This window comes from Ictidomys tridecemlineatus, chromosome 6, assembly GCF_052094955.1.
Source record: "Ictidomys tridecemlineatus isolate mIctTri1 chromosome 6, mIctTri1.hap1, whole genome shotgun sequence".
Taxonomy (NCBI): domain Eukaryota; kingdom Metazoa; phylum Chordata; class Mammalia; order Rodentia; family Sciuridae; genus Ictidomys; species Ictidomys tridecemlineatus.
This window is the reverse complement of record NC_135482.1, coordinates 112887394-112899600: the sequence shown is the minus strand read 5'-3', so window position 1 is coordinate 112899600 and position 12207 is coordinate 112887394. Positions and strand designations below refer to the sequence as shown.

The 12207-nt window shown below is 41.4% G+C and overlaps 1 protein-coding gene across 8 annotated transcripts in view; it reads left to right on the top strand.

Moving 5' to 3' along the window:
• Nucleotides 1-12207, top strand: part of Mical3 (microtubule associated monooxygenase, calponin and LIM domain containing 3) — a 216196-nt gene that overhangs the window by 137682 nt on the left and 66307 nt on the right. For all 8 annotated transcript variants that reach the window (XM_078015557.1, XM_078015553.1, XM_078015552.1 and 5 more), the window contains 2 exons: nucleotides 31-119; nucleotides 1359-1446. In XM_078015557.1, the coding sequence (XP_077871683.1) occupies nucleotides 31-119; nucleotides 1359-1446 (177 nt within the window). The remainder of the gene's footprint in view (nucleotides 1-30; nucleotides 120-1358; nucleotides 1447-12207) is intronic.

Genomic DNA, 12207 nt, shown 5'->3' with positions numbered 1-12207 from the left:
CGCTTTTCCCCTGCTTCTTGCTGTCTACAGGTAAATTCTACTGTAAACCACACTACTGTTATCGACTCTCTGGCTATGCACAAAGGAAGAGGCCAGCTGTGGCTCCTCTGTCTGGAAAGGTAATGACAATCCTTCCTATAAGTGGTAGAAAAGCAGTGGGTGGCACACCAGTTTAATTGTGGATCAGGGTTGGGACAGATGGGCTTGCTGGATGGTCATTAGAACATTGCCTGTCCCATGAGGGCCCAAGACGTGGTGGTTGCATTCAATTTGGGGAGGGAAGCAGCCTTTCAGTCTGATGTTGTACTTTGCTAAGTAATGTCATATCCACCACCTGAGCTGAACTGAGGACTTATACTGATCCTCCCTTCTATTCACTCTGCCTTTGTAAATAAGACTCTTTTTGAAAGGAGGATGCCCTGCAGCTGAGGATGAAGTCCTATTCCTTTTTCACATAGTTAGAACTCTCATCAAGAGAGGCAGTAGTGAGAGAAGAGGCATCCTAAGGAAGAGTTTCTTCCATTTCTTTAGCTCCTGCCTTAGGGCATCTAAGAGCAAATGGGAGCCACAACAATCCCTGTTCTTCATGCCAGAAAGGAACTTGACTGCAACATGCTCTGCCTGCTAACTTCTTTAATATCCTTGTTCCGCAAGTTACTTGTCTAAGTTCACTCGTTCGTTCGTTCTTTCTTTCTTCCTTTCTTTCTTAGCATGGTCCCTCTGCTTTTCTTTGTCAAGGTGACCTGAGTAATCCCTCCACTGCATGGACAGCACCTTGTCAGTATGCAGGCTGATTACTGCTGCTTTGAGAGGCTTCTTTTGACTGCAGAGGGACTGGTGGGAAAAGGTATACAGTTGGCCCTCTGTGTCCACAGGTTTCACATCTGTGGATTTAACCAACCATGGATGGAAAATAAAAGGAAAAAGATTGCTTCTATACCAAACACAGACTTTTTTCTTGTACTAATCCCTAAACAGTACAGTGTAACAGCTGTTCCTATAGCATTTACATTGTATTAAGTATTATAAATCATCTAGAGATGATTTAAAGTACATGGGAGATTATGTAAGTTATGTGCAAATACAATGCCATTTTAAGGGACTTGATTATCCACAGATTTTGGTATCCGAGAGGGTCCTGGAACCAGTCCAGCACAACAATGGATGACTTGGGTGGTTAGAGACTTTGACTTCTAGTGACTTCTATGTGAATATGTCCTTGTTTCTTTAAAGAAAGACTGTGAGGTATATAAATCTTGGTTGACAAGAGATAGACAAACCAATCAGATTGTCATTACCTCCTGAGATTTGAGGGCTTCAGTCAGAGTCACTCTTCTTTTTCTTATGGACTCTCCCAGGAGGCCAGAGGACCCCTGCAGGATGGCCCCACTGCAGACACAAATGGACGGGCCAGTACCATCACCAGCTCGGCTGAGAGAACTCCAGGTAGCCTCACTTCCTTGTTTGGCTGGGTGGCGCGTCACTCTCTCGGCCTCTGTGACAAGGCCAAGGGGATGAGCCAGCACCTCCAAAAGAACATTTCTTCATTTGGGCATCAAGTGGCCCAAAACCCTTTGGACTCCTTTTTCATGTGCCAGCTACTTGCATTTGGAGTCCCCTTTCTGTATGGCCTGTCAGAGGTGCTGGTACAAATCGGAGGGGAGTTTCACTGGCAGGCTGTGAGCTACTAAGTGTGCCATGTGGTAAGCAGTATCATCCAAGTGTGGGTGATGTTTATTCGGAGTCTCAGTATGGACACAGTAGCCCATCCTACATCCCTCAGACAGATCAGGGTGCAGACCCTCTGAAGGTAAACCGGAGTCTAGAAGAAGCTGCTATGGTCAGCGACCCAGGTGAGAAGCCAAAGTTGCCAGACCTCCTCGTAGTTTTCATTCAGGACTCCTTTGACAGAGCGTCGAGTTGTGTAATTCAGCCCTGTGGGCTGAATTTGTGTTCACCAGAACTTGAAATTTTTACATCTCATTTCCTAGTTAGGCATCTGGATAAGCTATCACTATTCTCCTATTTGACCTGTAACCATTACAGGACATAAACTACCCTAAGAACTTTGGGGCTTTTGAGTTTGCAGTGAGGGTGAAAACCTGTCTGTCACACTTTCATTACTACTTCCTATGTCAGGACCTGAACAGCACCATTCTACCTCTAGAAACATTCTTGTTCTGGTCATCACAGAGTAGCACTGGGAGGACTCAGGGCACCCAGCCTGTGGAGTAGAATTATTTTGCTTTTTTCCTTAAAATTGCCCCTCTAAGCCCCTTGTAAAACAAGCCTGTGAGATATATCCACAGTTCTGCAAACTGCTAGGAAGTCCCGAGGCTCCAAATTGTGAACTTCCTCCCATTCACAGCAAATATATCTCAAGCAACCATTAACAAACTCATGAAAATTAAAAAGTTATTGGCCAATGCCAGAAATCATGGAGAAGGAATAGGTAGTAGAATTTTCATGATGAAAAAAGTTATTCTTTTGGCCTTTCGATGAAAGGTACCCAGAGTTGCTTTTTTCCCATGCTAAGAAACTATTATGAGCCTTGGGGTGCTCAGTCTGGGCAAGGGGGACATGCCCAGAGACTGGACACAAAGCCTTAGGGGCAGTTTTGAACTAAAAACAAGGCACACTCCTGCAAAACCAGCTCACTCGGCTCCTCCATGTATCTTCATCATATTCAGAAGATTATGTTAAGTGCTCTACAGGTAGGACCAACATTTGAAAGCCATGTTTAATCCAGAAAGGATTTTTAAGCCTTGTACAATCGTCAGACCCTTTGTGATCTTTCTCATGAAATATAACAGCACTGTGCAATTTATATGTTCTGAGCATGGGAGGTATTGCTGGCAGAGAAGAGTGATAGGGATCCAGATAACTGACTCTTCACTAGGATGTGCATTTAATCAGGTGGCAGCTCAACCTCATTAGTCTAGACCTTATTCCAGCAAAGATGGATTTTCAAAGGAACCCAACTACTCAGTAAAGCAACCCAAATTAAATCCCCACCCCCCTCTTGGGTAAGGTATACAAACATTTCTTATAAAGAATGATAAGGTTTAGGTCATTCCTGAACAGGTTGGGTTTGCCTGCTTTTCCATCTAGTTCTGGTTCCCTTTCTGACTAATTGAAGGCATAACAGATTTCAGATTTTTTAGAAATTCTAAAGAAGTAAGGGTTCCACAGAGGCGAGAATGTTCTACAAAACAAGGAAAGAAGATAAGAGTTGGCAGTGCAGTTAAAGAATCAAAACAATCAAAAAAGAATCAGAGCCTGAGAACATCTCAGGCCCCATGGTTCTTGATTCTGAGGTAGATCATGGGAGGTAACCTATTATGGCATAGGTGGAAGATGTTGTATCTGGAAGGTACCCCAGCCTGAACCCCTATGGTGAGGAAGTCAGGCACTGTCACCTCCCCCACTATTTAAAGTATTCTCTAGGCAAAAAGAAGGACAGAGAGCTTAGGGCTAATGGGTTTCCTTGATTTCTGCCTGTGGAGACTCAAGCTTTTGGAAGTTAGACCTCTGAGTCCAATATGCTCCAAAGCATAGTTGCTTTCCTTGTGAGCTAACTTGTGCTAGTCTCTGTAGAAAAGAATTATGGCTGGTATTTGTAGTTGCCATGAAGTAGATTTTTTTTCTCTTCTTTTATATATATTTCTTTCTTTAAATTCCAAACCAAAGCTTTGATTATTTAATAAGAATTTCTTTCAGAAAAGCTCAGGTGTTTCAGCATTCCAGAATGTGTATCATAGAGAACCTAGAACCTGAGTACACCTCCTCCACTGAACTCTAGATCAGAAAAGGCTGTGAGTCAATGAGGCTGATTCTGTTGTGTGACTAAGCCATCCTCCCTAGAACCACGTGCCCCCAAAACTTACAAATGGAAAAACTAGACTAACAGTCAGTCAGTCAGTATTTGACCCTGCCATGCTTTTGCTTTGTGCCTCCTCTCTATTGTGGCATTTCTGTCTTCTCACTTGTGTTCTTTCCCCTTGTGCCAAAATAACTGCTATTGCCAAAAAAAAAAAAAAAAGAATAAAACAAAATGCAATATAACCCATCAGTTAAAAGAATGCACTACAGGAATGCACTACACTAAGTGCTGTCTTTCTCTGGTACACTAATATGTAACTGCTAGTATAATTTAGTGTGTTGAGGACATCGTTTACAGTATTTTTATTTGTCATGTGTTTTAATATAGAAATTCTAGTTCTGTTTTCAAACCTATAAATGCTACTTTTTCAAGCTTCTTAGACTTACTGCTACAGATAGTGGACCTGGCACAGATTTTCTTACTCTGGCCTCATAGTACCTGCCCTGTCTTTAGAAAAATTTGGACAACAGCAGGCAAAGAAAGAAAAACCTCTAATGGGATTCTTTTCCCCTGGGACATGAGACCCTTGGTTGCAGTTGTTTTGGATTCTTTTTTTCTAGAGGAATTCCCTTTTTACCTTCTATCATGAATAACCAAAAATGAAGCTAGGGATTGTGTAGTAACAAAGGAAGAAAAGAAATGAACTTTTCTCCCAGAATTAATCATCTGAGAATACATGCAGTGCAGACAGCAGAGAACAGGTGTGAGAAGCATGCCAGTTGTCTGTCGATTTGTGAAGATTGTTTTAATAAAGAAGTTGCAAGGTTACTATTGGCAGTCTCCTGCTTTCTGTCCCCAGACACCTCTCGAGTGATAACCTTTGGATTCCATAGTTTAGATCCAGATGGGCCATTAAGAATTGCAGGCATTGGCAGAATAGCCAAGCAGTACAAAGAATTCATTCAATTCTGGGTTTCCTGCCTGGCAGAGGGAAGTTAGGAAATCTTCTTACTGTTTACCAAGTCCTCTTCTCTTAGGCATTTTTGGAAAACCAAGTAGAAAGAATTCTGTAATCTAGCCTTCTTCCTTAATCCTGTCAAAAGTCATAGTTGAGTTGATGGTAATTTATGAATGTTTTATATATATATATATATATACATACATATCTACATACATATATATACATATATGTATATGTAAGGTTCCAATTCATATATGTGGATAAATATTTATTTATATATTGTACCCTAAATAATAATAGTGATAATGAAGCTATTCCTAAAGCTTTTTGTTCCTTGGTTCTGGAAAGGGAGCTTTTACACTGGAATCTTGCCTCTGGTTAGGATTTTGAGGAACCACAGCAGACCAAAAACAGCATACCATATGGAAGTGGAGATTTGGGAAACTGGGTACCTCAAAAAAATGAGCAGCATTACACACACACACCCATCTCATATAATTGATTCAGGAGCAACAAAGAACCAAATGCCCCACCTTCCCTCTATTTTACTTTCAGGCTTGTGTATTGGCTCCACTAGGTTAGTTATTTCCACTTTCTACTGCCTTTTGGAGTTTGCTGTGTGTCTGGCTGCTTCCTGCAAAACAGTGGAACATTCTTAGGTATTCCTAAAAGAGGCCCCCAGGTCCTTGCAGGGCTGGCCAATGAGTTAAGAGGTTTACTCCCCCTCCCCCATTCACTTGGGGTAGAGACAGCAAGCAGAATTCCCTTGGCAATGGTACAAAGAAGCCAGAGCAAGGGAGAGTTAGCTGTGCCAAGGAACATGTCACCTGTCCACTCTGACTTTCCCTAAACCCTTTATTTTTGCCCTTGTTTTTAATCTGTGCTGTTGTGAGTTTTGGGTGTGTTTCTTTGTGAGTTTTTTATTTAATTGTGTAACTTTGCTTTTGCCGTTACTGTGAAATCAAGGTGTTGTGCTTTTAAGTTTTTTTTTTAAAAAAAAAACAAATGTTACGTTCTTATTTAAGAGAATAAATTCCAAACAATCTTCGGGTTTCTGAGTTTTTCTTTTCCTTCCCTTTTTCCTGATTGGAGGGTGGGGACGGATGATGTTCAGGCAGGTCTCCAGAATGAGCTCAAAAGCTACTGTGCAAAGGACTCTGGCTTCTGCCTGGGTCAGTGAGAGTGCAGGAGGCCTGTGTTGTCTAACATATGAACCACTAACCAAAGGGCTGTCTCTGCTCAGGAGGCTGGCATGGTACAAGATGTTTTGCTTTGCAGCAGATGTGAGTAAACAAGTACAAGAAAAGTGTCACCTGGGCCCACATGTCCCCTATTCACCAGCCACCATGAGAAACCCATGGGCCAAGCAAATGGAGGGCTAGAACTCCCACACAGAGCCTGAATCCACCATGGCATTCCTCCTCTGTTTCTAACTGTAGCAGGCCCCTGAGGGGAACCAGGACCAGTTAGATATCTTCCTCCACCTACCTTGAGGCTCTCACTAGGGGTATCCTCAAGTGTAGTGACTATGCTCCTAGTGATGCTGAAAGTTCCTGCTATTTCCTGCCAACTGTCATCTCTCACACACTATCTGCTCAGACCTGATTGCTGTTAGAATATCCAATTCTGTTTGGTTCCTCTTAAGCCTGGAAAGAGAAGAATCAGACTGTCCCCTTCTGCTGACCTTAGCAGTCAAGGCTGCTTCGCCACATTGGCATGCCAATCACATGGGCACAGGCCCAGCTGTAATGCCATATCCCAGTCATAAGGGGAGGGCCACCATCATTAGAATGATGTACTGAAGGATGTAACATCTAATGCAATTCTGCACCAAGCATTGTGAAGAAGGTGGAAAAATTCCCTGTGGAACTGTTTTTTTCTGAAACTTCTTGAAATTCATTCTCTATTTTCTCATAAGTTCCCTGGCAGTTTCCCTAATTAAGACATTCCCTAGGTGGAACACTGTGATGCAGACACAAAAGGAGAACAGGCCATGAAAATGGGCCACTCTATTTTCACACTGATATATAGGGCAAGATGATGCTATGTAGGACCCAAGTCCTACAAGTGTCCCTCCTGAGGTACAAATGGAAGAGAATGATCCAGATGGGGGCTCTCTTAGCCATAACAGGCAGGCAAAGATTTCAAGAAGAATCCTCCTTTCACAAAACTCTAAAACCTCATTGAGCCTCCAAAACCTGGCCTCATCTTGCAACTCCTCTGCAGCCAAACATCCAGCAAGTGCCAACAAGTAGATCAGTCATAATGAGCGAGCAGGAGGGAGGATTGCTGGCACTCTCACCTGAGTGAGATCATGGGACTGCGGTGTGCCTTCTTTACCACCCATGGCATTCAGGGTGTGTGTTGACTGCAAGCGCCTCTTTCTTCACAATGGCTCCTTGTTTATTTATTGCTTTCATTCTAGAGGGAGTAGGCTTGTGCTGAAATCACCTTCCCTGTGCCTGGGAAGAGAAAGGGGCCTCCAGGCATATGGGACTCCTATTCAATTACTTCCAGGTTTTATCAGCCACGTGAACACTGTCTCCCTTTTGCTTCCTGTGAGCCAACTTTCACATGGCTCTATTCACACAGTTTATAAACGTTTTCTGGATGTGTTTTAGGTTCTTCAATGGGTCTCCAAGGATAATAGGCAAAAGGTTGAGTCACTATCAATATTTAAACCCTAAGTCAGGCTGACTACAATAACCTGGCTGTTTGGTGGCTTTTTCCTCCAAACATTGAGATGTATGCATGGGTATAAACAGAATGTTACCCAAACATGAAGAAGTTTCACACGCCTCACAGAGACCCCTTTATTGATATTAAAGGGACAGTTTTTGAAAACTCCTCAGCAGAAAGGGAAGAAAAGCCCCAGCTTTGCCTTGCTACAGACTCTTTTGGATCCTTCTTAAAGTGGAATGGGAATTTTTCTTGGCCTCTTATGTTTTCTTTCTCTCTATATTTTTTTTCCTGTACTTTTTCAGCTCATTATGATTGTACGTTAATCACATGAAACTGTCCCAAGCATAACTATTAAGCAACTAATTTCCTTATTCTTGTAAAATACCAGAATTATTCCTATTTTACCAGTACTATTTCATAGGAATTGAAGCCTGATTTCTTTTAGGTCCTTACTAGAATTGTTGGTCTTTAGTAATTATTTATAATAAGTCACCTTTATCACTAGAGGAACTCAGAGCCTCATACCCAGTGCTTCTCTGAGGTTCTGAAACCAGCTATCATCTGTTAGGTTTGGATTATCCCTGCATCTTGTATCCTGGTACTACTATTCTATCAGGATTCTCTTAGACATAACAGGCAGGCAGAGATTTCAAGTAGAATCCTCCTGAGTTCCAGTCCCTTTTCACAAAGATCTAAAACCTCATTGAGCCTTCAAAACCTGGCCTCACCTTGCAACTCCTGTGTAGCCAAACATTCAGCAAATGCCAACAAGTAGATCAGTCATAATGAGCGAGCAGGAGGGAGTTATTTTGGTAACAGGTCCTACTTAATATAAAAGTAATGACTGATGACCAATACTGATGACTAGGCCAGGACCTAAGGACACCAGAAGAACTCATGGCTTTAGTAGGTCTTGGTTTTCTCCAGTAAACTCTCGGTAAAAGCAGGGCTGTTTTACTGGCAAAGGCCTAAGTGTGTTTTCATTCAGTTCTCATGTTCTTTTAAGAGTTAGAAAGCCAGGAAAACTATGGAAGTGAATTCCAGAGAGAGGAATTCTATTGGCATTGGGTCCCTGCTCAGAATTCAAACCTGAAAATAAACATTGTGATTAGAAAGACTCTTAACTGAAACCTTAGAGAAAGGGTTTGTTACTAAACCATCATAGCTTCATGGACTGAGCTCAAACCTTGATAACCAAGGAGTATTTGGCTCTGATTATAACAGGATCATAACAACTTCTTTATTCTTGTTTCTCTGTTTTCTGGAGCCAAGTCAGAATCTAGGAAGACCAGTTTGGGGAGAGATCAGCTTTTTTTACTCAGAATTTTATCAACTGGACATCAGAACTGCAGGTGCTTTTTTTTTTTTTTTAAGTTGTAGATGAACCAATATCTTTATTTTATTTATTTATTTTTTTGTGGTGCTCAGGATTGAACCCAGTGCCTCACACATGCTAAGCAAGTGCTATACCACTGAGCCACAATCCTAGTCCTCCTCCAGGTGCTTTTAAAAGCAAATATTCTCTCTTTGAATTAGTCTGATGTGAATGACTCTAAACCTGATTATATGACTTCTTCTTGTTTGGGTCCACCTTTCTTAAGAAATTGGCACTGGCAGGGACACAGTAATGTTGGGTACAGGAAGAAAGAAAAGAGGCTCCAGGGAAGTTCTGACTGACATCCTTGAAATCTGTGGAAACAGGTAGCACTGGGTACCCTGAGTGAAGAATAATTCATGGGTTCTAAGAAGCAAGAGCTAAAGACACTTGTTTTATTCTGTTGTCAAGAATTAACTTTCATTCTCGATTCTTCTGAAAATACCATAGCAAGGAGCTATCTGTATTTGCAACTGGGAGAACCAACCCAGTTTTCTGCTGAAATATTGTCCTCTGTAGAATAGACTGAACCCAGTAGTGTACATCTGTCATCCCAGCAATTCGGGAACCTGACGCAAGAGATTACAAGTTTGAGGCCAGCCTGGGCAACTTAGTAAGGTCCTGTCTAAAAAACGATTTTGTCTTTTTTTTTTTTTTAATGTAAAAATCCAGCATGGTGACACATGCCTGTAATCTAAGTGACTTGGGAGGCTAAGGCAGGAGGCAAGCACAGTTCAAGACCAGCCTTAGTAACTTAATGAGACCCGGTCTTAAAATTTTAATTTTTTAAGAAGGTCTGGGATTGTAGCTCAGTGGTAAAGCACCTTGGGTTCAATCCCCAATTTAAAAAAATATATATTTTTTTTAAAGGACTAAAAGTATAATTCAGTGGTAGAGTTCCCCTGAGTTCAATCCCTAGTACTTAAAAATTTTAAATAACAAATAAAACTTGAAGTATACTGACCTCTATTGTTCCCCACTCCATGTGGTTAATGCTGGTTAGTAGACCATAGTAATTCTTAACATACTGACTCACAGAAAACATGTAGGAAGACATGTAACAATAATAACAGCAACAGCCACAGCAGTAGCATAACTAACATGTAGCACTTTCTATGTGCCAGGCACTGTCTGGATGCTTTATGTATACTTCTCATTTAACACAACAGCCTGTAAGGGAGGTACTCCTTTGGAGATAGGGAAACAGGCACACAAAAGTTCATGATCAAGGCTATGTAACTCATGAATAGAGTCAGAATGAGTCTGCGTGGAAGACATTGCTGTACCCACTATGCCATACACCTTCCATGCATTCTCTGTCACTTCAACGTGATGGGATTTAGTGAGAGGAAAAGCACCCTGTGTTTAGCTCCACATTAAAGTTTTCTTAAATATGCCTGGATGCCCTGTATAAATCAATAAGTATTCATTTAATTATTCCTAGGAAAAAATGTATCTCCCAATTTCTTAGGCACTGGTCCCCAGGATTGGTAACATAACCTGGAAACACAGGATATGAAAGAGCAAAGGCTGCTGGGGTTGTGGCTCAGTGGTAGAGCATGCAAGAGGCACTGGGTTCAATTCCCAGCACTGCATTAAAACTAAATTTTTTAAAAAATGAACATATATGTCCATCTACAACTAAAAATATTAAAGAAAGAGCAAAGGCTTTCATCATGGATGTGTAGAAGAGAAATCATGAAATTGAAAAGAATAATAACCATGTGAATTACTTATAAATAATAAGAAATTGACTCTCTTTTTTTCTACATTAACCCTCCTTGGTCAGATCAAATAAAATCAAGCCTAAAAACCTACCCTGCCAACAATCTGAAAGATGGAGGTATATTGATTATTTTCTGGGCCCCAATATAACTGCTTCTAAGTTATAAATCTGTTGGCTTTAACTCCTTTATTCTCCATCATCTCATTTTACTACACTTTTGTGAGAGTGTGTGTGTGGTACTAGGATCAAACCCAGGGCCTGATGCATGCTAGTCAAGTGCTCTACCCCCAGCCCACTTTATTAAAAGGCTCCACTGGTAGTTGAGCTGACACATCCATTCTCTTACCTTTACCACTTCCACTCTCCGTCCTCATAAGAAATTATGTCTGCACCAACTCTGTGTGGAGTTTGGGCATAGGGAAAGAGAAAGGCGACTTTATATTTCTTTTGTACTGACAGTTGGAATCCAATCACCTATGGCAGAAGAAAAATATGGCAATTCTGATGTGTATGGGGGTGAGGGTTTGAACCTAGGCCTATGCATGCTAAGCACATACTCTAATACTGAACTATATCCTCAGCCCCTAGAAATTCTTCTTCATTCAGTTTTAGTCATTTTAGTCTTTGTTCACACTTAAAATGATTGATTTTTAAGTCTTGGGGCTAGATGTATATTATCATTCCAGATGGAAAGCTTTGGTTTTACCTTTTCGGATGAAATTTGGTCGGACACAGAATACTTTGAGGAAGTCTTCAGAGCATGTACAGAAGTCTTGCCTTCACCTTGGAAAGGCATGCAGTTCAGCCGGGCTTGTTGATACATAATTGTAATCCCAGTGACTCGGGAGGCCAAATCAGGAAGTTGACAAGTTCAAGACCAGCCTCAACAATTTAGCAAGCCCTTGTCTAAAAATCAAAAGGACTAGGATTATAGCTCAGCAGTAAACACCCCTGGGTTCAATCCCTAGTACAAAAAAAAAAAAAAGAAAAAGAAAGAAAGAAAAGCATGCCATCACCGCATCACTGGGTAGCCCTCAGAGTTCATAGTTCATTTTTGGAAAATGGAAGAGTTGATAATACTAAAAGGAAGGTGTGTTTTTCTTCCTGGGTGTAGTAAGAGTACCTGCTATAATACCGTGGGGCTGTCCTATCTGTTACTAAGCTTCTAGCAATAGTCTTTCAGTCAGTAGAAAAAAAATGAAAGTAGAACAGTTGCCTAACATAATGGCACACACCTGGAATCTCAACTACTTGGGAGGCTGAGGCAGGACAAACAAGTTTAAAGCCAGCCTGGGCAGCCTAGGGAGACCCTGTTTCAAAATAAAATAAAGTGCTAGGATGGAGCTCAGTGTTAGAGCGCTTGCTTAGCATGAGCAAGGCACTGGGATTAATTCCTAGAAGTCAAAAAAAAGAGGGGAGAGAAGAAGAAGAATTGGTCACATTCAAGGAAGGAAGGAAGGAAAACAATTGATTAGATTCATTGTTTGGTCTTCATTAATTCCTACTTGGGCCTCTGACATACACACAAAAAAAACCTGGACAGAGTGGTAGAGGCATGTGTAGATTGCCTTGTGTGACATTGCAAGGTTTGAAGAGTCACCTTTTGTAATTGGGTTGTGTCATAGGTGGTGAGAAGTCTA